Source organism: Salvelinus namaycush, unplaced genomic scaffold (assembly GCF_016432855.1).
Source record: "Salvelinus namaycush isolate Seneca unplaced genomic scaffold, SaNama_1.0 Scaffold3, whole genome shotgun sequence".
NCBI classification, from domain to species: domain Eukaryota; kingdom Metazoa; phylum Chordata; class Actinopteri; order Salmoniformes; family Salmonidae; genus Salvelinus; species Salvelinus namaycush.
In genome coordinates, this window is record NW_024059896.1 from 464,406 (window position 1) to 492,136 (window position 27,731).

At 41.4% G+C, this 27,731-nt stretch overlaps 2 protein-coding genes and 1 pseudogene across 2 annotated transcripts in view; 1 reads left to right on the forward strand and 2 right to left on the reverse strand.

The window, feature by feature from the left end:
• The window catches only part of LOC120039777 (zinc finger protein 678-like), a gene marked incomplete at its 3' end in the record, with an annotated part of 29,583 nt that extends 22,199 nt beyond the window's left edge, over positions 1-7,384 (reverse strand). The window contains exon 1 of the mRNA XM_038985159.1: positions 6,950-7,384. Coding sequence (XP_038841087.1) covers positions 6,950-7,129 — 180 coding nt within the window. The remainder of the gene's footprint in view (positions 1-6,949) is intronic.
• LOC120039782 (zinc finger protein 850-like) overlaps positions 1-27,731 on the forward strand; it is a gene marked incomplete at its 3' end in the record, with an annotated part of 248,537 nt that overhangs the window by 141,075 nt on the left and 79,731 nt on the right. The window lies entirely within an intron of this gene.
• Positions 21,553-22,779, reverse strand: LOC120039778 (annotated as a pseudogene).

Sequence of the window (27,731 nt, forward strand, 5' to 3'; positions counted from 1 at the left end):
ATTCCCCAACATCTTGTCAACATGTGCCGCAAAAATGGAGCTGATATCTTATACCAGTCATTCTTTATAGACATGTATCCATAACAAGGCTTAGGCCTCCCATATAGTCTGCAAAAACCTCTCCAAAATGTCCAAATTCTATCTTTCGTGTGGACAATATTTTTTTCATGTTTTCATGAGTGTTTGAGATTAGGTCCCTGAATGGTCAAAAAGCTCTTCAAATAGAAGTACGTTTATAACACATATCTTACAGGTAGGTCCTCTCTTACTCTCTCATCATGTCACAGCTGACAGGCTCCCAGAGGCAGGGCAATAAAAGGCCCCAGCTCACTCAACTGCCCCTCCCCTCTCCAGCAGCCATCAACCCAGAACATCCTGAAGACAGAACATCTAAAAGATCATCTGGGAATCCTTTCTTTCTCATGGAGCTTTTCAAAAGTGAGGAGAATATTCAATGTGATGTTTGTACAGTGCCTTTGGAAAATATTCAGACCCCTTGACTTTTTCCACATTTTGTTACGTTACAGCCTTATTTTAAAATGGATTAAAAAATATATATTTATATATTCAGCAAACTACACACAATAGCCCATCATTTGGGGCGGCAGGTAGCCTATTGGTTAAAGCATTGGGCTAGTAACCATAAGGTTGATGGATCGAATCCCAGAGCTGACAAGGTAAAAATCTGTTGTTCTGCCCCCGAACAAGGCACTGTTCAGCGGTAGCCCGTCATTGTAAATAAGAATTTGTTCTTAACTGACTTGCCTAGTTAAATATAAAACATTTAAATGACAAAGCAAAAACAGGTTTATAGAAACATTTATTAAAGATAAAAAATATACCTTCTTTACATAACAGTAAGTATTCAGACCCTTTATTATGAGACTGTCAGAGTAAAAACCAAGCCATGAGGTAGAAGGAATTGTCTGTAGAGCTCCGAGACAGGATTGGGTCGAGGCACAGATCTTGGGAAGGGTACCAACACATTTCTGCAGCATTGAAGGTCCCCAAGAACAGAGTGGCCTCCATCATTCTAAAATGGAAGAAGTTTGGAACCACCAAGACTCTTCCTAGAGCTTGCGGCACGGCCAAACTGAGCAGTCGGGGGGAGATGGGACTTGGTCAGGGAGGTGACCAAGAATCTGATGGTCACTCTGACAGAGCTCAGGAGTTCCTCTGTGGAAATGGGAGAAACTTCCAGAAGGACAACCATCTCTCCACCTCTCCACCAATCAAGCCTTTATGGTAGAGTGGCCTGACGGAAGCCACTCCTCAGTCAAATGAACATGACAGCCCACTTGGAGTTTGCCAAAAGGCACCAAAAGGACTTTCAGACCATGAGAAACCAGATTCTCTCGTCTGATGAAACCAAGATTGAACTCTTTGGCCTGAATACCAAGCGTCACGTCTGGAGGAAACCTGTCACCATCCCTAGGGTGAAGCATGGTGGTGGCAGCGTCATGCTGTGGGGATGTTTTTCAGCAGCAGGGACTAGGAGACTAGTCAGGATCAAGGGAAAGATGAGCAAAGTACAGAGAGATCCTTGATGAAAACCTGCTCCAGAGCGCTCAGGACGTCAATCTGAGGGCGAAGGTTCACCTTCCAACAGGACAACAACCCTAAGCACACAGCCAAGACAATGCAGTAGTGGCTTCGAGTCAAGTCTCTGAATGTCCTTGAGTGGCCGAGCCAGAGCCTGGACTTGAACCCGATCTAACATCTCTGGAGAGACCTGAAAATAGCTGTGCAGCAACACTCCCCATCCAACCTGAAACCTGACAAAGCTTGAGAGAATCTGCAGAAAAGAATGGGAGAAACTCCCCAAATACAGGTGTGCCAAGCTTGTAGCATCATACCCAAGAAGACTCAATGCTGTAATCGCTGCCAAAGGTGCTTCGACAAAGTACTGAGTAAAGGGTCTGAATACTTATGTAAATGTTATTTTTCCATTTTTTATTTTTTAATAAATTAGCAACAATTTCTAAAGACCTGTTTTTGTTTTGTCATTATGGGATATTGTGTGTAGATTGATGAGGGGGAAAATTATTTAATACACAATAGAATAAGGCTGTAACGTAACAAAATGTGGAAAAAGCCAAGGGGTCTGAATACTTTCTGAAGGCATTGTATATAGCCATGTTATAAAGTATGAAAAGGCTTGTTCATTCACATGTCATGAATTCACTATGACATCATATTTGTATATATCCTAATGAATGAACTTTGTCTGGAAACATGGTTATTATTTATTTAACAAGGTAAGTCAACTGAGAACACATTCTCATTTACAGCAACAACCTGGGGAATAGTTACAGGGGAGAGGGAGAATGCATGAGCCAAATTGTAAACTGGGGATGATTAGGTGACCATGATGGTATGAGGGCCAGATGGGGAATTAATCCAGGACACCAGAGTTAACACCCCTACTCTTATGATAAGTGCAATGGGATCTTTAGTGACCACAGAGAGCCAAGACACCCGTTTAACGTCCCATCTGAAAGATGGCACCCTACACAAGGCAATGTCCCCAATCTGAATACTTTCCAAAGGCACTGGAAGTGATTGAGGAGACACCGTAATTGCTATATTCTAATTAAAATGATTGACCCATAAGAGAACACATGACCAAAGCAAGGCGTGACCATTTAGAAATAAAACAATATTCTTAATGATAAACATAATCTAATAAACAAATGTTTGCATAACCAACCAGGACCAACCCTGCTTAGCTTCAGAAGCAAGCCAGCTGTGGGAAGTAGGGTGGTATGCTGCTGGCTCCAAAATCAAGCTATATACAGCCTAATTGTTTCCCCTCAGGAAGCTCTGGTAAACAGTTGATGTAGTACACTGCTGCCACCACCAGGCCTGGAGGGCATTTTGACTTTGTTGATAGCGAGTTGTGTTGCTAAAAACGTAGCAGCTAACTAACTGGCTACTGATCAATCTATTGTGTGTATTGAACATTCATATTGGACTGTAGCAGCTAGCTATCTGGCTACTGATCAACCTATTGTGTGTATTGAACATTCATATTGAACAGCCTTACCTGTATAGTAGCACCACCACCCATCAGCCCATTCTCTTCTTGATGTCAAAGCTGCAGTGTATTGTTGGTATAGGAGTATTAAATTAATGAATAATCCTATTTATTTAAAGCCCCGCTAAGATGTCACCATACTATTCCTTTAAAGCCCCTCTGTTAGATATAAATCATCAGAGTGGGAAACCAACTGAAATGGAAACAATGGAGCAAATGTATCACTATCAGAGGGGTGTATTATGACATCATATAGAACTACTCAGACATTCCAAATATCACTTGATTATCAGAGGGGTGTATTATGACATCATATTGAACTACTCAGACATTCCAAATATCACTTGATTATCAGAGGGGTGTATTATGACATCATATAGAACTACTCAGACATTCCAAATCAGGCTTCATCCATATCATGAAGGTGGATATTGATCCAACCATTTCAAAAGTAATGACCGGGCTGACGGAAACAGGATATGCCTGTACAATTTTATTAATGCAGATAGACAATTTGTTTGTTTTACATGGTGGGATCATTATGTGTCAGTAAACATTTATGAGCGAGAAATGGTGGAAACTCCTTCATGAGCAAATATTGATTTAATAACCATCACATCTCAGTTAACTTGGAGTCACGCGATGATATGTTGTGTGGTCCTCCCTCTACGACTTGGGAAACCATGTAGTTTATTAGGCTACAGACGAAATAAGTTATGAACTTCACAGGGTGGTGAAACTGCATGTGATGAGCTTGATGCTCCTTTCCAATACATTTTGATGGTCTTATTCTGGTGACATGATGATCGATGCTTGGTTGCCATTTGACAAATAAATGAATATTGCTCTCATCCAAAATAATCTCATCATGTAGGTAGCCTACCAGCACCGTATATGTGAGCTGCTGGCTACAGTGCACGGGACAAGAGCACGTTTTCTATTTTACGCAAGTTTTTAAAACCATCAGTAGAGTTGAAAATGTGATGGAAACCCATTTAACTTGTATTTTTCCATTCGGCACATGGGAATTCAACAGCAAAAGTATTTTTTTGTCTCGTAAAGCCTTTGATCAGCAATAAGTCTGTTTGATAGAAACATTTCTTGTGGAAAAATGCATATATTGTTTAATGCAGATTTTAGAATATTCACATGAACATCTGTTGCAAATTACATGGAAACTTAGCTACTAAGGTGGATATTGATCCAACACCTGCTACTTATTCAAACCAGCCCACTGGGCACAGACGTCCGTTCAACATCTAGTTTCTATTTACATTTCTTTGGTTCGTCAACTAAAGTGAATTCTACATTAAATCAACACAAAATGTCACCTGTCATTGGATTTAGGTTGCAAGTCCATGAAACAAAAGGTGTTTTGTTGAAATGACGTGGAAACAACGTTTATTCAACCAGTGGGAGGCTTGTAAATGACCCCAGGAAAGTAAAACAAAGAAGTCTTCATTGAGACAATGATAAACAGCAATCCGTGGGAGAGTTGTGGTGGATATTATAAAATAAGGATCTGCTGGAGTCCAAGTCAAACCAAGATTCTTTATTTCTGAGCTCAGAGAGAATAACAGTTACACAGCGCAGTGTAGACAGTCTGAATTCCTGAAGCATTGGGTGATGGGCACATGTCTTTAAAGTTTCCTGTTCCTGGGAGGGACTTTATTCATACAAGGACACAGGTGCAAACTGGTTTGCAACGCAGGATGATACTCCCAGGAACAGGAGATTATAATAGGACAGTTTCACAAGGTTAGTCTGTGGTGGTTAATTTCTGTATTACCAAATGAGGAGAGACAAAGTTCACACACCAGTAAGTTAAATTACATCTTTAATAATAAGATCTTTGCAATGACAAACACAAACTCAGCAAGAAAAGAAACGTCCCTTTTTCTTCCACAGAAAAAAATGGACGGATCTTTTTCAGGACCCTGTCTTTCAAAGATTATTCGTAAAAATCCAAATAGCTTCACAGATCTTTGTTGTAATGGGTTTCAACACTGTTTCCCATGCTTGTTCAATGAACCATAAACAATTAATGAACATGCACCTGTGGAACGGTCGTTAAGCAACTAGCATCTTATAGACGGTAGGCAATTAAGGTCACAGTTATGAAAACTTAGGACACTAAAGAGGCCTTTCTACTGACTCTGAAAAACACCAAAAGAAAGATGCCCAGGGTCCCTGCTCATCTGCGTGAACGTGCCTTAGGCATGCTGCAAGGAGGCATGAGGACTGCAGATGTGGCCAGGGAAATAAATTGCAATGTCCGTACTGTGAGATGCTTAAGACAGCGCTACAGGGAGACAGGACGGACAGCTGATCGTCTTCGCAGTGGCAGACCACGTGTAACAACACCTGCACCGGATCGGTACATCCGGACATCACACCTGCGGGACAGGTACAGGATGGCAACAACAATTGCCCGAGTTACACCAGAAATGTACAATCCCTCTATCAGCGCTCAGACTGTCCGGAATAGGCTGAGAGAGGCTGGACTGAGGGCTTGTTGTAAGGCAGGTCCTCACCAGACATCAACGTCAACAATGTCGCCTACGGGCATAAACCCATCGTCACTGGATCAGACAGGACTGGCAAAAAGTGCTCTCACTGACGAGTCGCAATTTTGTCTCACCAGGAGTGATGGTCGGATTCGCGTTCATCGTCGAAGGGATGAGCGTTACACCGAGGCCTGTACTCTGGAGCGGGATCGATTTGGTGGTGGAATGTCCATCATGGTCTGGGGCGGTGTGTCACAGCATCATCAAACTGAGCTTGTTGTCATTGCAGGCAATCTCAACGCTGTGCGTTACAGGGAAGACATCCTCCTCCCTCATGTGGTACCCTTCCTGCAGGCTCATCCTGACATGACCCTCCAGCATGACAATGCCACCAGCCATACTGCTCCTTCTGTGCGTGATTTCCTGCAAGACAGGAATGTCAGTGTTCTGCCATGGCCAGCGAAGAGCCCGGATCTCAATCGCATTGAGCACGTCTGGGACCTGTTGGATCGGAGGGTGAGGGCTAGGGCCATTCCCCCCAGAAATGTCCAGGAACTTGCAGGTGCCTTGGTGGAAGAGTGGGGTAACATCTCACAGCAAGAACTGTCAAATCTGGTGAAGTTCATGAGGAGATGCACAGCAGTACTTAATGCAGCTGGTGGCCACACCAGATACTGAATGCTACTTTTGAATTTGACCCCCCCTTTGTTCAGGGACACATTTCTGTTAGTCACATGTCTGTGGAACTTGTTCATTTTGTCTCATTTGTTGAATCTTAGGTTCATACAAATATTTACAATGTTAAGTTTATTGAAAATAAACGCAGTTGACAGTGAGAGGACTTTCTTTTTTTGCTGAGTTTACAATTACCATTTTCTATTACAGAGTCTGTGATCATTTCAATTTCATTAAATCATCCGTGGGCCAACAATGCAAATGTAAACAATGGATCAAATGCATCACATCCAAATATCACTGTACTATCTGTAGTGCTGGAGGAATGACACACCCAGATAAACACACACACAGTCAGAGTTTAAAAAAGGACCATTTAAACACATGGAATCTGATCTACTCTATATTCAAACTGACAGACTCCATATTCACTTCATGTTTTCTCGTAAAAACATACAAATATATGTTTAAGACTACTTTGTACAATTCCATTTCATATGGTATAAACAAGTAAACACATTCTCAGTCAACAATATAAGACAATTGGAGCACTGTGTATGTTCTCTGATGAATTTTAAGTCAATGTGATGTGAAACATGAGTTTACACACGAGGAGAAGTAATTATTCTCCCGTGTGGATTCTCACATGACGTTTAAGTGACCGTGATGAGTAATATGTCTTCCCACAGTCTGAGCATTTGCAAGGGTTCTCCCCTGTGTGCAGTCTCATGTGTTCTTTCAGCTTTCCTGAATGGTTAAAACGCTTTCCGCAGTGGGAGCAGCGGTAAGGCTTTTCCCCTGTGTGTATTCGCTTATGAGCGTTCAGGTTTCCTGACTCTCTAAAACTCTTTCCACAATGGGAGCAGTGGTAAGGCTTCTCCCCTGTGTGTATTCGCTCATGAGATTTCATGTTTCCTAACTTGTTAAAACTCTTTCCACACTGGGCGCAATGGTGTGGCTTCGCTCCTGTGTGTATCCTCTCATGTCTTTTCAGGCTTCCTAATCTGGTAAACCTAGTTCCACACTGGGAGCAGTGGTAAGGCAACTCCCCTGTGTGTATTCGCTCATGAGCTTTCAGGCTTCCTAACTGGTTAAAACTCTTTCCACATTGGGAGCAGAGGTGTCGTCTTGCTGGTTTGGACACCTTTGGTTCCTCGAAGTTTGGTTTTCCTCCTGCCAAAGACAGTGTTTAATTAAAGAGAGACCTGAATGAAACCTCTTCATGATAATGCTGCCTTGTATGAGGTGTCATGACCGTACCGATTATCTCTCACCCCCAACTTAGGAGAGATCTAGGGGTATGAAGATGTGGGGGGTTTTTGACCCCTCACGCCCATTATAAATCTTAGGCAACAGACAAAATTATTTTGTCCTCTCACTATGGAGAACCGGCCTCAGAACATTAAACATGGAATAAATGGACTTTGGAACAATGGTTTCCGTCAGCCACAATGGTGGTAATGACGATAGATGGAATATGAAAATTAATGTCATTTTTGTTTTGTTATTAAAGGTTAAAGGACGACCTTCATTATGAAAACATTGTAACTTTAAGAGTTTTCCTAGTATATGCTTGATGTTCATACATTGTACGTTGTGTGGAAAATGTTCAAATCAAAGAGAATGTTTTGGTAAAGATGAAATGTGAAGTTAGTTGTCTAAAATTGGATTTGAGTAAAATCTAGACCTTGCCTCATAACTTGGTACGCCCAGAGAATTGCCCTAAAGGCGGTTACGCCCACATCTGACCCGAGGGTATAAGACATGCGAGTTAAGAATTAACATATCAGACTAAGTGACCCGAGCTGCAGCAAAGGTCTGAGTAGTCAACGAACCCAAAACACAACACGAGGTTGAAGACAAAGGAATCCTTTTCTTCTCATGCTATGGATGAATAGCTGCGTCTAAGCGGGTGAATTCAAGCCGGACCACCCGGTCTCCACCCACCATCGAATCGTGGTATCTACACTGTTTTCATTCCTACGCTGTGAGCCCTGAGCTACAGGGCTGGCTGTCCTCAGAAGAACCCTTTCAGAACAAGGGTGAGGAATCAGACCACTAAGCAAAAAGGACACTGACATCATGAGGACAACCAAAGAGTTGCACCAAAGAATTGCATCATTTCTTGAAGCCTAAACGGCCCACGCGGAGAGACCCACAGCGGAGACCTTCAACACGTAATTACATCATTATATTCTGACCCATAAGAGCGGCAGTTCGGGGCAAGGTCAGGGTTCAAATAAGCATAGCTGACAAATGCACCCAAATGTATATTTCTCTCGTGTACTTTCTCTTTTTCTCTCTTTTAAATCCCCATTTTGGGTAACACGCGTCAGAGTGTGTTGGCCTGTTGTACTAAGTTCTAATCAACAGCCTAGACTGTGTTTTGTTTATGCGTATCTTCTATTATCATTTTAGCTTTCTAGTAAATAAATAATCAACTAAAATTGGTGTGGTACGAACTCATTGGTGGGACTCGGGTTTGTGCAGATTCCCGGATTATGCGACGTTCACAATGAGACTGTAGAGGAAATTGATTAATTAGCGACTGTTGTCAAATCGATATTCTGATATTCTTTGAGGTAATTTGGGAAATAGAAACTCAATAAAACTAATTTTCCCATGGTGCCCAGGTTAATGAGTTAATAATTGTCTGATTCATTTAATCACGCAATTATAAACCGTTAATCATTCGATGAGCAGCAGTCGTCACATTAACTAATACAACGCCACGAAATATTGGCACCCCGTGGGAGGCATCAAAGATAAAACTATGGCTGCACTTTGGGTTAATTCCATATCAATTGTGTAGCAAGATACATATATACCATTAACTTCTCTTATCTACGGATACCGGATGCGGGTTTGAATTCGACAACATACGGTGATCGCCACAAATAGTCATATTAAACATTCCTGAAAATACAAGTGTCTCACATGCTTCAAAAGCCTAGAATCTTGCTAATCCAACTGCGTTGTCAGATTTAAAAAAGGATTTACTGCGAAAGAATACGATGTGATTATCTGAGCACAGAGCCCCATACCAAACTACTTTTTCAACCAGCACAGGCGTAACAAAATCACAGATAGCAATGAAATAAATAGTTTACCTTTGAAGATCTTGCTCTGTTTGCAATCCCAAGGCTCATTGTTACACAATGAATGGTCTTTTGTTCAGTTAAATCCATTTTTATAGCCTAACACGAAACATTTTGTGAACGCTTATCTCGTTGAATTTCGTGTCATTCAATTTTCGACTAAACATTCGACGTAAATACACAGACTAAACCTGACTTTATCCAGTCATGTTTGGTTTCCTTGCAATCAACTGTTTGTTTGTAACGCAACCAAACTTGATGGGTCATTTCGCGGGACGTGTTGACCCGAAAAAAACGATTGGAAGACAACAAGTAACGACCTCATTGTGCACCAATTATATGACCACTGTCTCGTTGATTGACTGTATTTTAACCCAATGACCACCAATGGTCTTGAAATCTAGCTGGGTAGATAGCCAATGAGCAGAGGTAAACGGCAATATCTAATGTTTGTGTTTTGGAAGACCAACCCATGTAGTAAACTCCGGCGTAAAGATCGTCATTCGCCATTGAAGTTTCATACTGGAAGTAGCCAAACTCATTATGCACAGCACTGTTTCGCTAACAAGCATCTTCAGATGTTTATATATCGAAAATCATGGCGAATAAATCAGGGAAAGCTAAATCTAAGACTAGATATACGAATGTACACAAAATTAAAGAGGAAATTGATCGTGAAAGTGAAACATATGCTTTTGGAAGACGACTCAGTTAGCGACCATGACTCAAATGGAAGCATATTTTTTGAACGGAGAGGACATTGTTTTGGACTGGTAAGTTCTTCTCATGCTAATGCCGTTGTTTGAAATGAATAATATAAAATATTATTTGTGATTGTTTTTACATTTTATTTGCAATATATAAAAATGTAATGAAATGTTTAAAGTACACATTGGCTATACTTCCTCCAGCGCATGCTTCCTCAACTCAGTCTACATATTATGGATTAGAGGGAGCATGGTCGAGATGCGTGTGTCTGCCGCCAACGTGTCCATCCCCAACGTGTGTCCATCCCCCTCTGAAGCTGGTTCATCCAGCTGGACCCCTGCTGTCTCTGGCTCCACACCTCCCGGGCCATCTAGAGGTAAACTGTTCATATTTACTCTTGAGGGCTATATAAACAGATTTGATTTGATAGAGGACTGAGGGTCTTCCAAATATTGAAAGTGTGTAAATAGTTACCTGTGTTATTTTGTAAATGTATATATATTTTTTCCCTTTTTTCTTCTCTCCATTTTTTGGGGGGGTGTGTTAGAATACCATTTTGGTATTTTGTATATAGTTATTTGTTTCAAAATGTATACCTTCACCAATTTGGCCACTTGGGTACATTTGGGCTACATGTGTGGGACACCTGGGTGACTTCATGTTAAATGTCATGTAGCATACTCATTTTGGAAGTTATCATTCTGAAACTTTGCACAAGTACTGTTGCCTTATGTTTTCCACTGAAATTGTCCCCATATTCATATCTGAATGTTTGTTTTATCTTGTTCATTTTAAAGATGATGATACAACAATTAAAAAGAAAAAACGTATTGTTTTTTCATTGTATTATCTAAACCAGATCTATTGTGTTATATTCTCCTACATTCAATTCACATTTACACAAACTTCAGAGTGTTTTCTTTCAAATGGTACCAAGAATATGCATATCCTTGCTCCTGGGCCTGAGCTAGAGGCAGTTAGATTTGGGTATGTCTTCAGGCGGAAATTGAAGGGGGGGGGGGGGTAGCTGTAAGATTAATAGCTTTTGGGTTAATTCCATACCAATTGTGTAGCAAGATACATATATACCATTAATAGCTATAGGCAGGACTGGTGTGGGAGAAGCGTGTGTGTGTCGTTCCATTTCACCCAGATACTGGTCGGGAGAGAACCACACCTGTGGTACATCTGACGAAAGCCAGTGTGTCAGAGGGTCTACTGAATGCTACGAGCTAGGGCATATGTACCAGCGGATGCAGGCATTCTGAGAATAATACTAGTGGCCCAACTAGTAGGTCGCTTTCAGGAGTGATCTGACTCGGTCATAAGCAATTCCTAGAGCAAAGGACATATGAGCCAGCCATTACGGAAATTTGAGTAGGTATATTCGTTTGACCGAAGCGAAGCCATTATCTTTCTACCTCTCGCATTTGGTAACGTGAAGAGTTTAAGGGTTGAACGTGAGACGTCACCTAGTAAACCCGTTCCCTTGTTGGGGGTAACTTCCCTTGCGCCGCGAAGTGGAAACCCCGCGCAAGGAAAGCTAAGCATTGCGCCAGATGCTAAGCTAAGAAAGGGGAGCAGTCATTTTTGTTTTCCCCTTTGTTCATAGTGAATTCCCGCGCCGGGTGGGAATCATGTGAGATCTCAGCTTGCGCTATCAGTAACCTCTGGCGAAGAATCGGCAGTCATTTTTCATGAAATAATTCAGGTTACGCTGTAGGATATCAATCCAGTCTCAACTGATTGGATATCATTGTCTCATTCAATTTAATACATACATTAAATTGATACACTACCTTTCCAGGTTGGTTATTGGAATAATACACAAACTAATGTCTTCTAACCAATGAGACATAGTTAAACTTTTCAACGTTAATTAAGCAATACAGACCACATTGAAGTGTCTGGAGTCTAGTTTGTGTGTTCTACAGTCTTGTAAAGATAGGGGGAGGGGGGGTGTTGACTGGGACAGACAATGTAACATCCATAATGTTTTAAGGAAAAGGTTTTGTAAAACAAGCACCTTACATCAGATCATCTTGAAACTTTCTCTCTAAAGCTAACTTTCATCAAGGTCTTATATGGTCTATTGGTTTCTCTCTTCATTGGCAGAATCCTTTTTCAGTGTTATATTCATAACATCCATATCCACCAGTCTATCTTCCTGTCAACTAACAGAACTCTGCTGGTTGTCCTGGTAACAGATACCAGTCTATCTTCATGTCAACAGAACTCTGCTGGTTGTCCTGGTAACAGATACCAGTCTATCTTCCTGTCAACTAACAGAACTCTGCTGGTTGTCCTGGTAACAGATACCAGTCTATCTTCCTGTCAACTAACAGAACTCTGCTGGTTGTCCTGGTAACAGATACCAGTCTATCTTCCTGTCAACTAACAGAACTCTGCTGGTTGTCCTGGTAACAGATACCAGTGGGCAGATCTATTGTATTTGTTCAAACTAAACTACAGCACTTACTTTGATGTGTCAAATCTGATCCTTTCTTCTCTCCTCCTCCTCTCACAGTTCCACTCAGCCCCGTTGTTTTCCTGCAGTCCACCAGCAGCACAGACAACCTCTTTATACCCAGCAGTAAGGCGCTACCGGGAGAAGCACGACACGGGGACTCCGGGAGGGAGGAAGGGCTAGCGTTGTCCTGGTAACCATAAAGAGGGGACACAGACACATATCATTATGGATGCTGATGTCACTGTTGTCATAAAGTGCTTTACAGAAACCCAGCCCAGCCCCAGATAGAGCAAGCTGTATGCTAGACCAGACCAAGCTGTACCATCTGGTGGTCTGATCTGGAGAGACTCTTCTCTGACTCGTCAGCATCAGGATGTTGTTGAGGCTCTCCAGAGGATCCAGGATAGTCATGTCTCTCTCCTGTGTGAATGAGAACATCAAACAGATAGTGAACTTTACGACCGTCTATTATAATCATAGGGTCTTACAAGAGGCATTAATCTCTCTAAACAGCCTAAAATGCAAATGTTGAAGGGTCGTTGCACTAAATGGGTTCCTTTTGCATCCCTTTGATATCTTAAATATAAATTATGCTCCAACATTGCATTTTAAAAGCCTGTTATACTAGTTACATGGATAAATTACATGGATAATTTAATACATCTATTTTAAAAGTCCCCAAAATATATGTACCAATGGCAGATTAAAACTAACAAAGGCAGATGGCCCCTTTAACAATTCCTACAGTACTGAACAACATATTCAAGTGTAGAACTTCAGTAGAATGGCCCTTAAAACCCCCCACATTAGTTCAACAACGGCATAGTGTGTGACTCTGTTTTTAAGACAGTACTCACTGGAGTTAATCTGATATTCTGTCTCCTCCTCTTTCACTCCCAAGACGTCTTCCTCCTTCACCTTTATTGAGATAGCATCCTCTTCCTCTCTAAAAGGTTCTTCCTCTGTTTCCTCTATAACATCCTCTTCTTCTTTCACGACAATGTTCAGCCTCAGAGCTTCATTCTGCATACAGCAGACCTCTTCTTTAACGGGGGATGAGTAGTTTAGTGAGCTCATGGTCTGGGATGTTAGAATTAGCGACTAGCCTAACGCTAGGCTCAGTATCAATGTTTAACAACTTTGCAAATTGAACAAGCAAATTAGGTTAAAGTTAACCAGTTGATACGTCAACAGAACTGCGTTTACAACACTGTGATTAGCTAATGTACATTAACATGGTCTAAAGCGTCAATCTTTCAGTTTTATGTTGGCTAGCAAGCTACCGAGGCGGTTGAAAGAGTAGCCGCGTTGTTGTTCCTGAAGAAGTGTCCCGTCCAGTAAATTACACGTCACGCAAGAAGCATCACCTGAAAGATGCATATCGCCATCTGCTGGCTGGAGTGGGTAACGCAGTTTGGAAACAATAGTTACTACACTTTCTGTATTGGAAAAAAACGTCATAATAATTTAACAATAAGCTGATATATTGTAAATGATGAATACATACTTCTATTCATTTTTCACATTAGTTTTTATCTAGATGTGATGGTACTATTTCCTTAAAGCTACGCTCTTTAAGACACAAATCATCCTGTAAGGCATTTTAGGCCTTGACACAAATGAGACATGGATTGTGTATGTGTGCCATTCAGAGGGTGAATGGGGAAGACAAAATAGTTAAGAGCCTTTAAACAGGGTATGGTATTAGGTCCCAGGCGCCGGTTTGTGTCAAGAACTGCAACGCTGCTGGGGTTTTCCAGCTCAACCATTTCCCATGTGTATCAAGAATCATCCAACACCCAAACAGTGGTGTTTAAGATGAGGCAGAACTATTTGTTTTTTCATGAGCATGGCCTTAATTCTATTACAGCATATTAGATGACTGTCATTCATATTCCATTCACCCTGTTCAATGTAACAGCAATAGGTTTCGGCTACTACATGATACTAGAATTTTCCCTATACCCATCATGAGATTGCTACAACCTAACCTATGAATGAAAGTTTACAATGTAGGTGCACACAGGTCAAGATACGTTTTTTAGGTGACAGACAGTGACACATGGACAGACAGTCGTGAAGACATCACCAACTAATTATCATGGTCCAAACACACTAAGACAGTCGTGAAGAGGGCACGACAACAAGTTTTCCACCTCGGGAGACTGAAAAGATTTGGCATGGGTCCCCAGATCCTCAAAAAGTTCTGCAGCTGCACCTTCGAGAGCATCCTGACCGGTTGCATCACCGCCTGGTATGGCAACTGCTCGGCATCTGACCGTAATGCACTACAGAGGGTAGTGAACATCACTGGGGCCAAGCTTCCTGCCATCCAGGACAATTATAAAGAAAGCCCAAAAAATTGTCAGATACTCCAGTCACCCAAGTCATAGACTGTTTTCTCTGCTCCCGCACGTCAAGCGGTACCGGAGCACCAAGTCTAGAACCAAAAGGCTCCTTAACAGCTTCTACCCCCAAGCCATAAGACTGCTGAACAATTAATCAAATGGCCCCCTGGACTATTTACATTGACCCCACCTCCATTTGTTTTGTACACTGCTGCTACTTGCTGTTTATTATCTATGAAATGTCACTTCACCCCTACCTACATGTACAAATTACCTCGACTAACCTGTACCCCCGCACATTGACTCGGTACCAGTACTCCCTGTATATAGCCTTGTTATTGTTATTTTATTGTGTTACTTTTTATTATTTTTTACTTTGGTCATTTGCTCATTTTCTTAACTCTTCTTGAACTGTACTCTTAGTTAAGGGCTTGTAAGTAAGCAATTCACTGTAAGGTCTACACTTGTTGTATTCGGCGCATTTGACAAATAAAGTTTGATTTTATTTGACAAATTCAGGTATGTTTATCCCGTTTTTTTCTGTTTAAGAAACGTTTGTCTCTAGAGAGTTGAAAACAGCAGGTCTGGGACAGGTAGCACCTCCGGTGAACAGGTCAGGGTTCCATAGCCGCAGGCAGAACAGTTGAAACTGGAGCAGCAGCACGGCCAGCTGGACTGGGGACAGCAAGGAGTCATCATGCCAGGTAGTCCTGAGGCATGGTCCTAGGGCTCAGGTCATCCGAGAGAGAGAAAGAAAGAAAGAGAGAAAGAGAGAATTCGAGAGAGCATACTTAAATTCACACAGGACACCGGATAAGACAGGAGAAATACTCCAGATATAACAGACTGACCCCAGCCCCCCGACACATAAACTACTGCAGCATAAATACTGGAGGCTGAGACAGGAGGGGTCAGGAGACACTGTGGCCCCATCCGATGATACCCCCGGACAGGGCCAAACAGGCAGGATATAACCCCACCCACTTTGCCAAAGCACAGCCCCCACACCACTAGAGGGATATCTTCAACCACCAACTTACCATCCTGAGACAAGGCCGAGTATAGCCCACAAAGATCTTCGCCATGGCACAACCCAATGGGGGGTGCCAACCCATGAATACGGCTGCACAGTATTGTCTCTTCTCGATGGCGGTTATGATATCGTTTAGTACCTTGAGCGGGGTTGAGGTGCACCCATGACCAGCTCGGAAACCACATTGCACAGCGGAGAAGGTTCATGCTGAAAGAGCTCTGATAGGTTGGAGGATGTCCTCCAGAAGTTGTCATAATTACTGTTTAAGTCTATGGAAGCCTTGAGAACCATGAGCCTCCTAGGTTTTGTATTGAAGTCAATGTACCCAGAGGAGGACGCAAAATAGTATGTTTTATTCAATTATTTGGTGATGTGATTATATTTAGTATAGTTTTATCCAAAAATGATTTTATTTTAATGTTTTACCAATTTATTTTCTTCTGAAACTCACTGAAAATCCCTCCCCACAATTATGTCATGTTGGCTCGATGTCCTTTGGGTGCAGTGGAGGCTCCTCAGAGGAGGAAGGGGAAGACCATCCTTCTCTGAGGAGCCTTCACTGCACCCAAAGGACATCCAGCCAACATGACACAATTGTGGGAAGCATTGGAGTCAACATGTGCCAGCATCCCTGTGGAAGGCTTTGGACACTTTGAAGAGTTCATGCCCCGACAAATTGAGGCTCTTCTGAGGGAAAAGGAGGAGGTTCCTAGTCCATATTAGGACGTTTATTTCTCTCCAAATGTTTGGTATGATCAGTGTATATATATATATAAAGAAAATATTGCATGACCAAAAGCACAATTCTATTTTTGTAAAAATGAGACAAGTGTACGAGCATATGTGTGTTCTCTCAAGAACTTTAAGTAGCCTGTATTTGATGTGATATACTCCTTTCGAGACAGGATTGTGTCACGGCATAGATCTGGGGAAGTGTACCAAAACATTTCTGCAGCATTGAAGGTCCCCATCATCTTAAAAGGAAGAAGTTTGAAACCACCAAGACCCTTCCTACTGCTGGCTGCCCGGCCAAACTGAACAATCGGGGGAGAAGGGCCTTGGTCAGGAAGGTAACCAAGAACCCAATGGTCACTCTGACAGAGCTCCTCTGTGGAGATGGGAGAACCTTCCAGAAGGACAACCATCTCTGCATCACTCCACCAAGCAGGACTTTATGGTAGAGTTGCCAGACGGAAGCCACTCCTCAGTAAAAGGCACATGAAAGCCAGCTTGGAGTTTGCCAAAAGGCACCTTAAGGACTATCAGACCATGAGTAACAAAATTCTCTGGTCTGATGAATGCCAAGGGTCACGTCTGGAGGAAACCTGGCACCATTCCTATGGTGAAGCATTGGGTTGACAGCATCATGCTGTGGGGATGTTTTTCAGTGGCATGGACTGGGAGACTCGTCAGGATCGAGGGAAAGATGAACGGAGCAAAATACAGAGAGATAATTTTTGAAAACTTGCTCCAGAGCACTCAGGACCTCAGATTGGGCCAAAGGTTAACCTTCCAATAGGACAACGACCCTACGCACAAAGCCAAGACAATGCAGGAGTGGCTTTGGGAGACGTCTCTGAATGTCCTTGAGGGGACCAGCCAGAGCCCGGATTTGAACCCGATTTAACATCTCTGGAGAGACCTGAAAATAGCTTTGTAGTGACACTCCCCATCCAACCTGACAGAGTTTGAGAGGATCTGCAGAGAAGAATGGGAGAAACATGAGGATCCTGCTGCTGGTGTCCTCAAGGGCAAATTGACAGATTTTTCACCTATTTGTCTTTGGGATTCAAACCAGAGATCTTTCGGTTACTGGCCCAACACTAGTAACCGCTAGGCTACCTGCAGCAGGAGCCCCATGTTGACAGGAGAGCCCACCTTTATTTGTCCCTCATTATGAACATTCATATTGGTCAAAAGTCAACCTATTGTGTGTATTGAACATTCATATTGGACTGTAGCAGCACAGCTAACTGGCTACTTATCAACCTAGTGTGTATTGAACATTCATATTGGACTGTAGCAGCTAGCTATCTGGCTACCGATCAACCTATTGTGTGTATTGAATATTCATATTGGACTGAAGCAGCTAGCTAACTGGCTACTGATCAACCTATTGTGTGTATTGAACATTCATATTGGACTGTAGCAGCACAGCTAACTGGCTACCGATCAACCTATTGTGTGTATTGAATATTCATATTGGACTGTAGCAGCTAGCTAACTGGCTACTGATCAACCTATTGTGTGTATTGAATATTCATATTGGACAGCCTTACCTGTATAGTAGCACCACCACCCATCAGCCCATTCTCTTCTTGATGTCAAAGCTGCAGTGTATTGTTGGTATAGTTTTTGATGAATAATAATTCAAATTGTGAAAATAGAAGTGTACAATATATATATATATATATATTTAATCAACTTTAAGATACTGTTTGCCTCTATGCAGATGTAGAAGCTGAATAGGAATAAACATTATCAATAAATAGTTGATTGTTCTTTTTTCACAACATACTAAGAATACTGAGCCACAACCTGTAAATGTGACCATACTATTCCTTTAAAGCCCCTCTGTCAGATATAAATCATCAGACTGACATGGAAACAATGGAGCAAATGGATCACTATCAGAGTGTATTATGACATCAGATAGAACTACTCAGACATTCTAAATATCACTTGATTATCAGAGGGGTGTATTATGACATCAGATAGAACTACTCAGACATTCTAAATATCACTTGATTATCAGAGGAGTGTATTATGACATCAGATAGAACTACTCAGACATTCCAAATATCACTTGATTATCAGAGGGGTGTATTATGACATCAGATAGAACTACTCAGACATTCCAAATCAGGCTTCATCCATATCACGAAGGTGGACATTGATCCAACCATTTCAAAAGTAATGACCGGGCTGACGGAAACAGGATATGCCTGTACACTTTTATTAATGCAGATAGACAATTTGTTAGTTTGTTTGACATGGTGGGGTCTTTTTGTGTCAGTAAAAATGTATGAGCAAGAAATGGCGGTGGAAACTCATTTATCCACAAATATTTATATACTAACCATCACATCTTATTTAACTTGGAGTCACGTGATGATATGTTGTGTGGTCCTCCCTCTACGACTTGGGAAACCATGCAGTTTATTAGGCTACAGACAAAATAAGTTATGAACTTCACAGGGTGGTGAAACTGCATGTGATGAGCTTGATGCTCCTTTCCAATACATTTTGATGGTCTTATTCTGGTGACATGATGATTGATGCTTGGCTGCCATTTGACAAATAAAATAATATCTCTCTCATCCATAATAATCTCATCATGTAGGTAGCCTACCATCACTGTATATGTGAGCTGCTGACTACAGTGCACGGGACAAGAGCATGTTTTCTATTTTACACAAGTTTTTAAAACCATCAGGAGAGTTGAAAATATATTGGAAACCAATTTAACTTGTATTTTTCATTCGGTACATGGGAATTTAACAGCAAACGTAATTTTTCTTGTGCACTACGTCATAACGCAAAGCCTTTTATCCACAATAAGTCTGTTTGATGCAAACATTTCTGATGGGAAAATGTGTATATTGTTTTATGCAGATTTGAGAATATTCACATGGAAATCTGGCGCAAATTGCATGAAACTTAGCTACTAAGGTGGATATTGATCCAACACCTGCCACGTATTCAAACCAGCCCACTGGGCACAGACGTGTTGAACGTCTAGTTTCTCTTTACATTTCTTTGAGTCCTCAACTAAAGTGGATTCAACATGAAATCAACACAAAATGTCACCTGTCATTGGATTTAGGTTGCCAGTTCAGTGAAAAATAAAACATACCTGATGTTCATGGCTTTTTACAAATCCAATCAGTTTTCCACATTAATCAAACATCATCACATGGATTTGTTTTGTTGAAATGACGTGGAAACAACGTTTATTCAACCAGTGGGAGGCTTGTAAATGACCCCAGGAAAGGAAAACAAAGAACTCTTCATTGAGACAATGATAAACAGCAATCCGTGGGAGAGTTGTGGTGGATATTATAAAATAAGGATCTGCTGGAGTCCAAGTCAAACCAAGATTCTTTATTTCTGAGCTCAGAGAGAATAACAGAGTTACACAGCGCAGTGTAGACAGTCTGAATTCCTGAAGCATTGGGTGATGAGCACATATCTTTATAGTTTCCTGTTCCTGGGTGGGATATTATTCATACAAAGGGCACAGGTGCAAACTGGTTTGTAACGCAGGATGATACTCCCAGGAACAGGAGATTATAATAGGTCAGTTTCACAAGGTTAGTCTGTGGTGGTTAATTTCTGTATTACCAAATGAGGAGAGACAAACTTCACACACTAATCAGAGTTATACTTTAAAACTTCACACACCAATCAGAGTTATACTTTTAAACTTCACACACCAATCAGAGTTATACTTAAACTACATCTTTAATAATAAGATCTTTGCAATGACTTTCAACAATTCACTATTTCTAATGAACCGTTGAGAGTGGCAACACAATGGCTACTGAGATCTTTTATAGCAAAGATCCACCCCCTAGTCGACATAACAAACCACAGATATTAGGAACAGTTCACAAAGTGAGACTTTATAATGAGAAAAGAGTATCCCGTAGCCAGATAGCATTCGCTATAAATTATCGTTCAGTTTGGTCCCTAAAACGAGGTTCTAATCTCGTTCCTGGTACTTCATAGCACAAAAACACCAACTCATCCAATGGCATAACTCAATTGTCAACTCTAGATACTCCCATCTCAAGTAAAACCCCTTCTTGACCCCACTCCTGGACAAGCTCACTGAGGGGAGTGAGCCTCTAGGTCATACACTATCCCAGGATAAGTGCAACATCAGAGAGGACATACAATGGTTCCAGACACTGCCATACACCTCCCCCCAATGCCAAAGGAGGGAGTGACTTGCGCACAGACATTGTGGAAACCAGTAATTGGTTCCCCATTACTCACACCATCCCTTCACATAGTTTAACAGATACATTCACATATGAAGACAATGTTCCCTCCTGTCCTCTTCCCTTCCTGATATTCTGCGTAGCACCAGGGACATGTGAAAGACAAGCCTGACCTCTCCCCTCTCTGGGCCCCAGGTGACTGAGCCCCAGCTGAGGGAAGAAGTGCAACTGCCATCACCAGAGTCCGAAGGGATACATTCTAATAACAAGTATATCACATCAGCATATTATGCAGATAAGACATCTTAATTATCTATGTTACCCAACTAATTCTGATTCATCCACCACAAGTCACATACTCAGATATGTGGACACATACAATTAACATTTTGCATTACAGAGTCTGTGAACATTTTCATTTCATTAAATCATCAGTGGGCCAACATTGCAAATGTAAACAACGGAACAAATGCATCACATCCAAATATCACTTGATTATCTGCAGTGCTGGAGGAATGACACACAGATTGACACACACACAGTGTCAGAGTTTAAAAAAGGACCATTTAAAACAGAAGGAATCTGACCTACTCTATATTCAAACTCCATATTCAATTCATGTTTTCTAATAAAAACATACAAATATATGTTTTAGTATACTTTGTACAATTCAAGTTCATATGGTAAAAACAGGTAATCATTATCAGTCAACAATACAAGACAGCAAGTCCCCTGTGTGTATTCTCTCATGCTATTTCAGCTCCCCCGGATGGTTGAAACTCCTTCCACATTGGGAGCAGCGGTAAGGCTTCTTCCCTGTGTGTATTCTCTCATGTTTTTCAGGTTCCCTAAATCTTTAAAACTCTTTCTGCACTGGGAGCAGTGGTAAGGCTTTTCCCCTGTGTGTATTCTCATGTTTTTTCAGGTTCCCTAAATCGTTAAAACTCTTTCCACACTGGGAGCAGTGGTAAGGCTTCTCCCCTGTGTGTATTCGCTCATGCCGTTTCAGAACCCCCGGCAGGTTGAAACACTTTCCACATTGGGAGCAATGGTAAGGCTTCTCCCCTGTGTGTATTCTCTCATGCCGTTTCAGAACCCCCGGCAGGTTGAAACACTTTCCACATTGGGAGCAGTGGTAAGGCTTCTCCCCTGTGTGCATTCTCTCATGTTTTTTCAGGCTCCCTAAATCGTTAAAACTCTTTCCACACTGGGAGCAGTGGTAAGGCTTCTCCCCTGTGTGTATTCTCTCATGTATTTTCAGGTTACTTATCTGGCTAAAACGCTTTCCACACTGGGAGCAGTGGTAAGGCTTCTCCCCTGTGTGTATTCTCTCATGACATTTCAGCTCCCCTGACTGGCTGAAAAACTTTCCACACTGGGGGCAGTGGTAAAGCTTCTCACCTGTGTGTATTCTCTCATGTTGTTTCAGGTTCCCTAACTTGTTAAAACACTTTCCACACTGGGGGCAGTGGTAAGGCTTCTCCCCTGTGTGTATTCTCTCGTGACATTTCAGCTCCCCCGGCTGGTTGAAACACTTTCCACACTGGGGGCAGTGGTAAGGCTTCTCCCCTGTGTGTATTCTCTCATGCTTTTTCAGATACCCTGACCGGTTAAAACTCTTTCCACACTGAGAGCAGTGGTAAGACTTCTCCCCTGTGTGTATTCTCTCATGTTGTTTCAGGTCCCATAACTGGTTAAAACACTTTCCACAGTGGGAACACTGGTAAGGCTTTTCAACTGTATGTATTCTCTCATGTTGTTTCAGGTTCCCTAACTGGTTAAAACACTTGCCACACTGGGAGCAGTGATAAGGCTTCTCCCCTGTGTGTATTATCTCATGAACTTTCAGGTTACTTAAATGGTTAAAACTCTTTCCACACTGGGAGCAGTGGTAAGGCTTCTCACCTGTGTGTATTCTCTCATGTTGTTTCAGGTCCCTTAACTGGTTAAAACACTTTCCACAGTGGGAACACTGGTGTCTTCTTGTTGGTTTGGACGTGCCTGGCTCTGGTTCCTCTGAGTCTGGTCTTTCTCCTGCCAAAGACAGTGTGTTTTTAAAAAAAAGAGACCTGAATGAAACCTCCACATGATAAATAGGCCTTGCTACGAGGGTAAATCCTAATCAGATCGCTCAATAACCTAAGGCCAGTTTTAACAATCTTGGTGTGATTTTAAAACAAATGTAGAGTTTCCTGATAATTACTGATAATGTTAACATTACTTTTTTATTCATTCTGCTTTACAAGTCAGAACACAAAAAACTAAACCGTTCTTGGACACTCAAGACACAGACGTCGCTTAATTCCAATCGAGCAGGTGGTTCTAAATATATAACTTTCATAGCTGTATGATACAGAATGCGAGCTACAGTTGTGGCCAAAGGTTTTGAGAATGACACAAATATTAATTTCCACAAAGTTTGCTGCTTCAGTGTCTTCAGATATTTTTGTCAGATGTTACTATGAAATACTTAAGTATAATTACAAGCATTTCATAAGTGTCAAAGGCTTTTATTGGCAATGACATGAAGTTGATGCAAAGAGTCAATATTTGCAGTGTTGACCCTTCTTTTGCAAGACCTCTGCAATCCACCCTGGTGTCAATTAACTTCTGGGCCACAACCCTAGATGACAGCCCATTCTTGCATAATCAATGCTTGGAGTTTGTCAGAATTTGAGGGTTTTTGTTTGTCCACCCGCCTCTTGAGGATTGACCACAAGTTCTCAATGGGATTAAGGTCTGGGGAGATTCCTGGCCATGGACCCAAAATATTGATGTTTTCTTCCCCGAGCCACTTATCACGTTTGCCTTACGGCAAGGTGCTCCTTCATGCTGGAAAAGGAATTGTTCGTCACCGAACTGTTCCTGGATGGTTGGGAGAAGTTGCTCTCGGAGGATGTGTTGGTAGCATTCCTTATTCATGGCTGTGTTCTTAGGCAACATTGTGAGTGAGCCCACACCCTTGGCTGAAAAGCAACCCCACACATGAATGGTCTCAGGATGCTTTACCATTGGCAATGACACAGGACTGATGGAAGCGCTCACCTTGTCTTCTCCGGACAAGCTTTTTTCCAGATGCCCCAAACAATCGAAAAGGGGATTTATCAGAGAAAATGACTTTACCCCAGTCCTCAGCAGTCTAATCCCTGTACCTTTTGCAGAATATCAGTCTGTGTGCAGATGCACTCACACCTGCCTGCTGCTATTCCTGAGCAAGCTCTGTACTGGTGGTGCCCCGATCCCGCAGCTGAATCAACTTTAGGAGACGGTCCTGGCGCTTGCTGGACTTTCTTGGGTGCCCTGAAGCCTTCTTCACAACAATTAAACCGCTCTGAAGCCTTCTTCACAACAATTGAACCGCTCTCCTTGAAGTTATCGATGATCCGATAAAGGGTTGATTTAGGTGCAATCTTACTGGCAGCAATATCCTTGCCTGTGAAGCCTTTTTTGTGCAAAGCAATGATGACGGCACGTGTTTCCTTGCAGGTAACCATGGGTGACAGAGGAAGAACAATGATTCCAAGCACCACCCTCCTTTTGAAGCTTCCAGTTTTGGGGGGGGGGATTCTGTTCATTTGCATGGCAAAGAGGGACTTTGCAATTAATTACAATTCATCTGATCACTCTTCATAACATTCTGGAGTATATGCAAATTGCCATCATACAAACTGAGGCAGCAGACTGAAAATTCATATTTGTGTCATTCTCAAAACTTTTGGCCACAACTGTACACACTTCCTTAACTTCTTGTCAATATGGGGGCGCTGTTTCACCATTGGAAAAAATAGTGCCCAAATTAAACTGCCTCGTACTCAATTCTTGCTCGTACAATATGCATATTATTATTACTATTGGATAGAAAACACTCTCTAGTTTCTAAAACCGTTTGAATTATGTCTGTGAGTGAAACAGAACTGGACTTGTATGTGAGAATGCCAAATTTTCCTGTTTGCTGTTCTGAGACCTGTGTATAACTCTGCCTGTCTTCTATTGGTTGAGATGCACTGCATACGCCTTCCACTGGGTGTCAGCGAATAGGGAGACTTGAAATGGAGTCTCTACGTAGATCTCAAAGGTTATAAATGACATGGCAAAGACGTGTATCGTTCTTTTCCCCCTTCGCTCTGACGCACTGAGGACCTTGGCACATTGTAATAGAACCATCGGTTATAGATCTTAGACATTTCCGGCTGTGTTTTTATTCGATATAGGCTTTAAAGACATCATAATCTTGTTATTTTGAACCGAATTATATCAGTTTATGTCAGTATATTGCGATTTTCGGGTATTTATTTCCGTGGCGTTGTAGGAAGTTGGGTATCTCTCTCTTTCATGCTAATGTTTACTGCTAATTGCAACGTGGAAGAGGACGTTCTCCAACCTAGCAACGATTCTTTTGGACAAAGGACACCTTTCCCAAGATTCTGATGAGAGTTCATCGAAAAGTAAGAACTATTTATGCTGATAATTCGTTCTGTTGAAAAATGTCAAATAATAATTCCGCCATGAATTTCGGTGCGTCTCGCTTTAGCGCACGCTGTATGCTTGAAGCAACGTTAATTTTAAAAATGTAACCCAGCGATTGCATTAAGAACTAATTTGTCTTTCAATTGCTGTCCAACCTGTATTTTTTTAGTCAAGTTTATGAATAGTTTTCTATTAGTATAGGTGCCTCTCCAAGATGGCGCCGGACAGATTGCTTGAGGTTTTGGACACTAATCACATTGTATAAGCACGATTTGTGCCGCTAAATATGCACATTTTCGAACAAACTCTATATGCATTGTGTAATATGATGTTATAGGACTGTCATCTGAAGAATTCTGAGAAGGTTAGTGAAAAAATGTATATATTTTGGTGGTTTATACGTTATCGCTATTTTTGCCTTGAATCAATGCTGTTGTGATGTTTGCTATTGTGGTAAGCTAATATAACGCTATATTGTGTTTTCGCTGTAAAACACTTAGAAAATCTGAAATATTGTCTGGATTCACAAGATCTGTGTCTTTCATCTGCTGTACGCTGTGTATTTTTAAGAAATGTTTTATGATGAGTAATTAGCTAATACACGATGGTCTCTGTAGTTATTCTAGTCGCTTTGGTGAGAGTTGTGATAGTGGCTGCAATGGTAAACTATGATTTATACCTGAAATATGCACATTTTTCTAACAAAACATATGCTATACAATAAATATGTTATCAGACTGTCATCTGAGGAAGTTGTTTCTTGGTTAGTGGCTATTTATATCTTTATTTGGTCGAATTTGTGATAGCTACTGATGGAGTAAAAAAATGGTGGAGTAAAGAAGTGGTGTCTTTTGCTAACGTGGTTAGCTAATAGATTTACATATTGTGTCTTCCCTGTAAAACATTTTAAAAATCAGAAATTATGTCTGGATTCACAAGATGTGTATCTTTCATTTGGTGTCTTGGACTTGTGATTTCATGAACATTTTATTATATGATATCCCTGTGTCTTTAGGCTAGGCTATGCTAGTCAGCTTTTTTGATGGGGGTGCTCCCGGATCCGGGTTTGTGAGGCGTTAGAGGTTAAACATAAAATAAGTAAATACGTAATTTTAAGTGGAAGTCCAAAACTTGTTTTTACGTCGAAGACACAAAGCACATCAGTAAAATCTCCCCGTTGTCGAAAGGGTTCGACACCTGCTGTTTAAAATGGCCCAATTTCTTATTTAGACGTTCACAGATTTTCAACATTTTGACTATCGCTGATGTCATATTTTGGGTAAAGTAAAAAATAAAGTGAAATATTTGGGAAGATGTTCCTAAAACTGAGAGTAACTACAATAAACAAAAATATTAACGCAACATGTAAAGTGTTGGATGTTTCATGAGCTGAAAAAAAAGATGGCAGAATTTTTTACATCCCTGTTAGTTAACATTTATTCTTTGCCAAGATAATCCATCCACCTGACAGGTGTGGCATATCAAGCTGATTAAACAGCATGATCATTAAACAAGTGCACCTTGTGCTGGGGAGAATAAAAGGCCTCTAAAATGTGCAGTTCGGTCACACAACACAATGCCACAGATGTCTCAAGTTTTAAGGGAGCGTGCAATTGGCATGCTGACTGCAGGAATATCCACTGGAGCTGTTACCAGATAATTGAATGTTAAATTCTCTACCAGAAGCCGCCTCCAACATCATTTTAGAGAATTTGGCAGTACATCCAACTGGCCTCACAACCACAGAACACATGTAACGACGCCAGCCCAGGACCAGCCACCCGAGTTGTATTTCTCTTTGTAATGAAGCCCTTTTGTGGGGAAAAACTAATTCTGATTGGCTGGGCCTGGCTCCGCAATGGGTGGGCGTATGCCCTCCAGGGCCCACCAATGGCTGCGCCCCTGCCCAGTTATGTAAAGTCCATAGATTAGGGCCTCATTTATTTATTTAAAATCACTGACTCATATAAACTGTGAATCTTTGTTTATATTTTGGTTCAGTATACACACACACAGTGCATTCGTTAAAAACTTCTCTAGGATAGGGGTCAGCATTTTCACGTTTGGATGAAAAGCATATCCAAATTCAACTGCCAGCTACTCATCCCCAGAAGATAAGATGTGCATATTATTAGTTGGATGGAAAACACTCTGATGTTTCTAAAACTGTTTGAATCATGTCTGTGAGTATAACAGAACTTATTTAGCAGGCGAAACCCAGAGGACAAACCATTCAGATTTTGTTTTTTTTGAGGTCACTCTCTTTTCAATTATTTTTCATTGGGAATCCAGATTTCTAAGGGACAGTTCCTACCGCTTCCAATGGATGTCAACAGTCTTTAGAAATTGGTTGAGGTTTTTCCTTTGCGTAATGAAGAAGTACGGCCATCCAGAACGAGGGTAACTTGAAGTGTACTGTTAGATAGAGGCGCGTGACCAGAA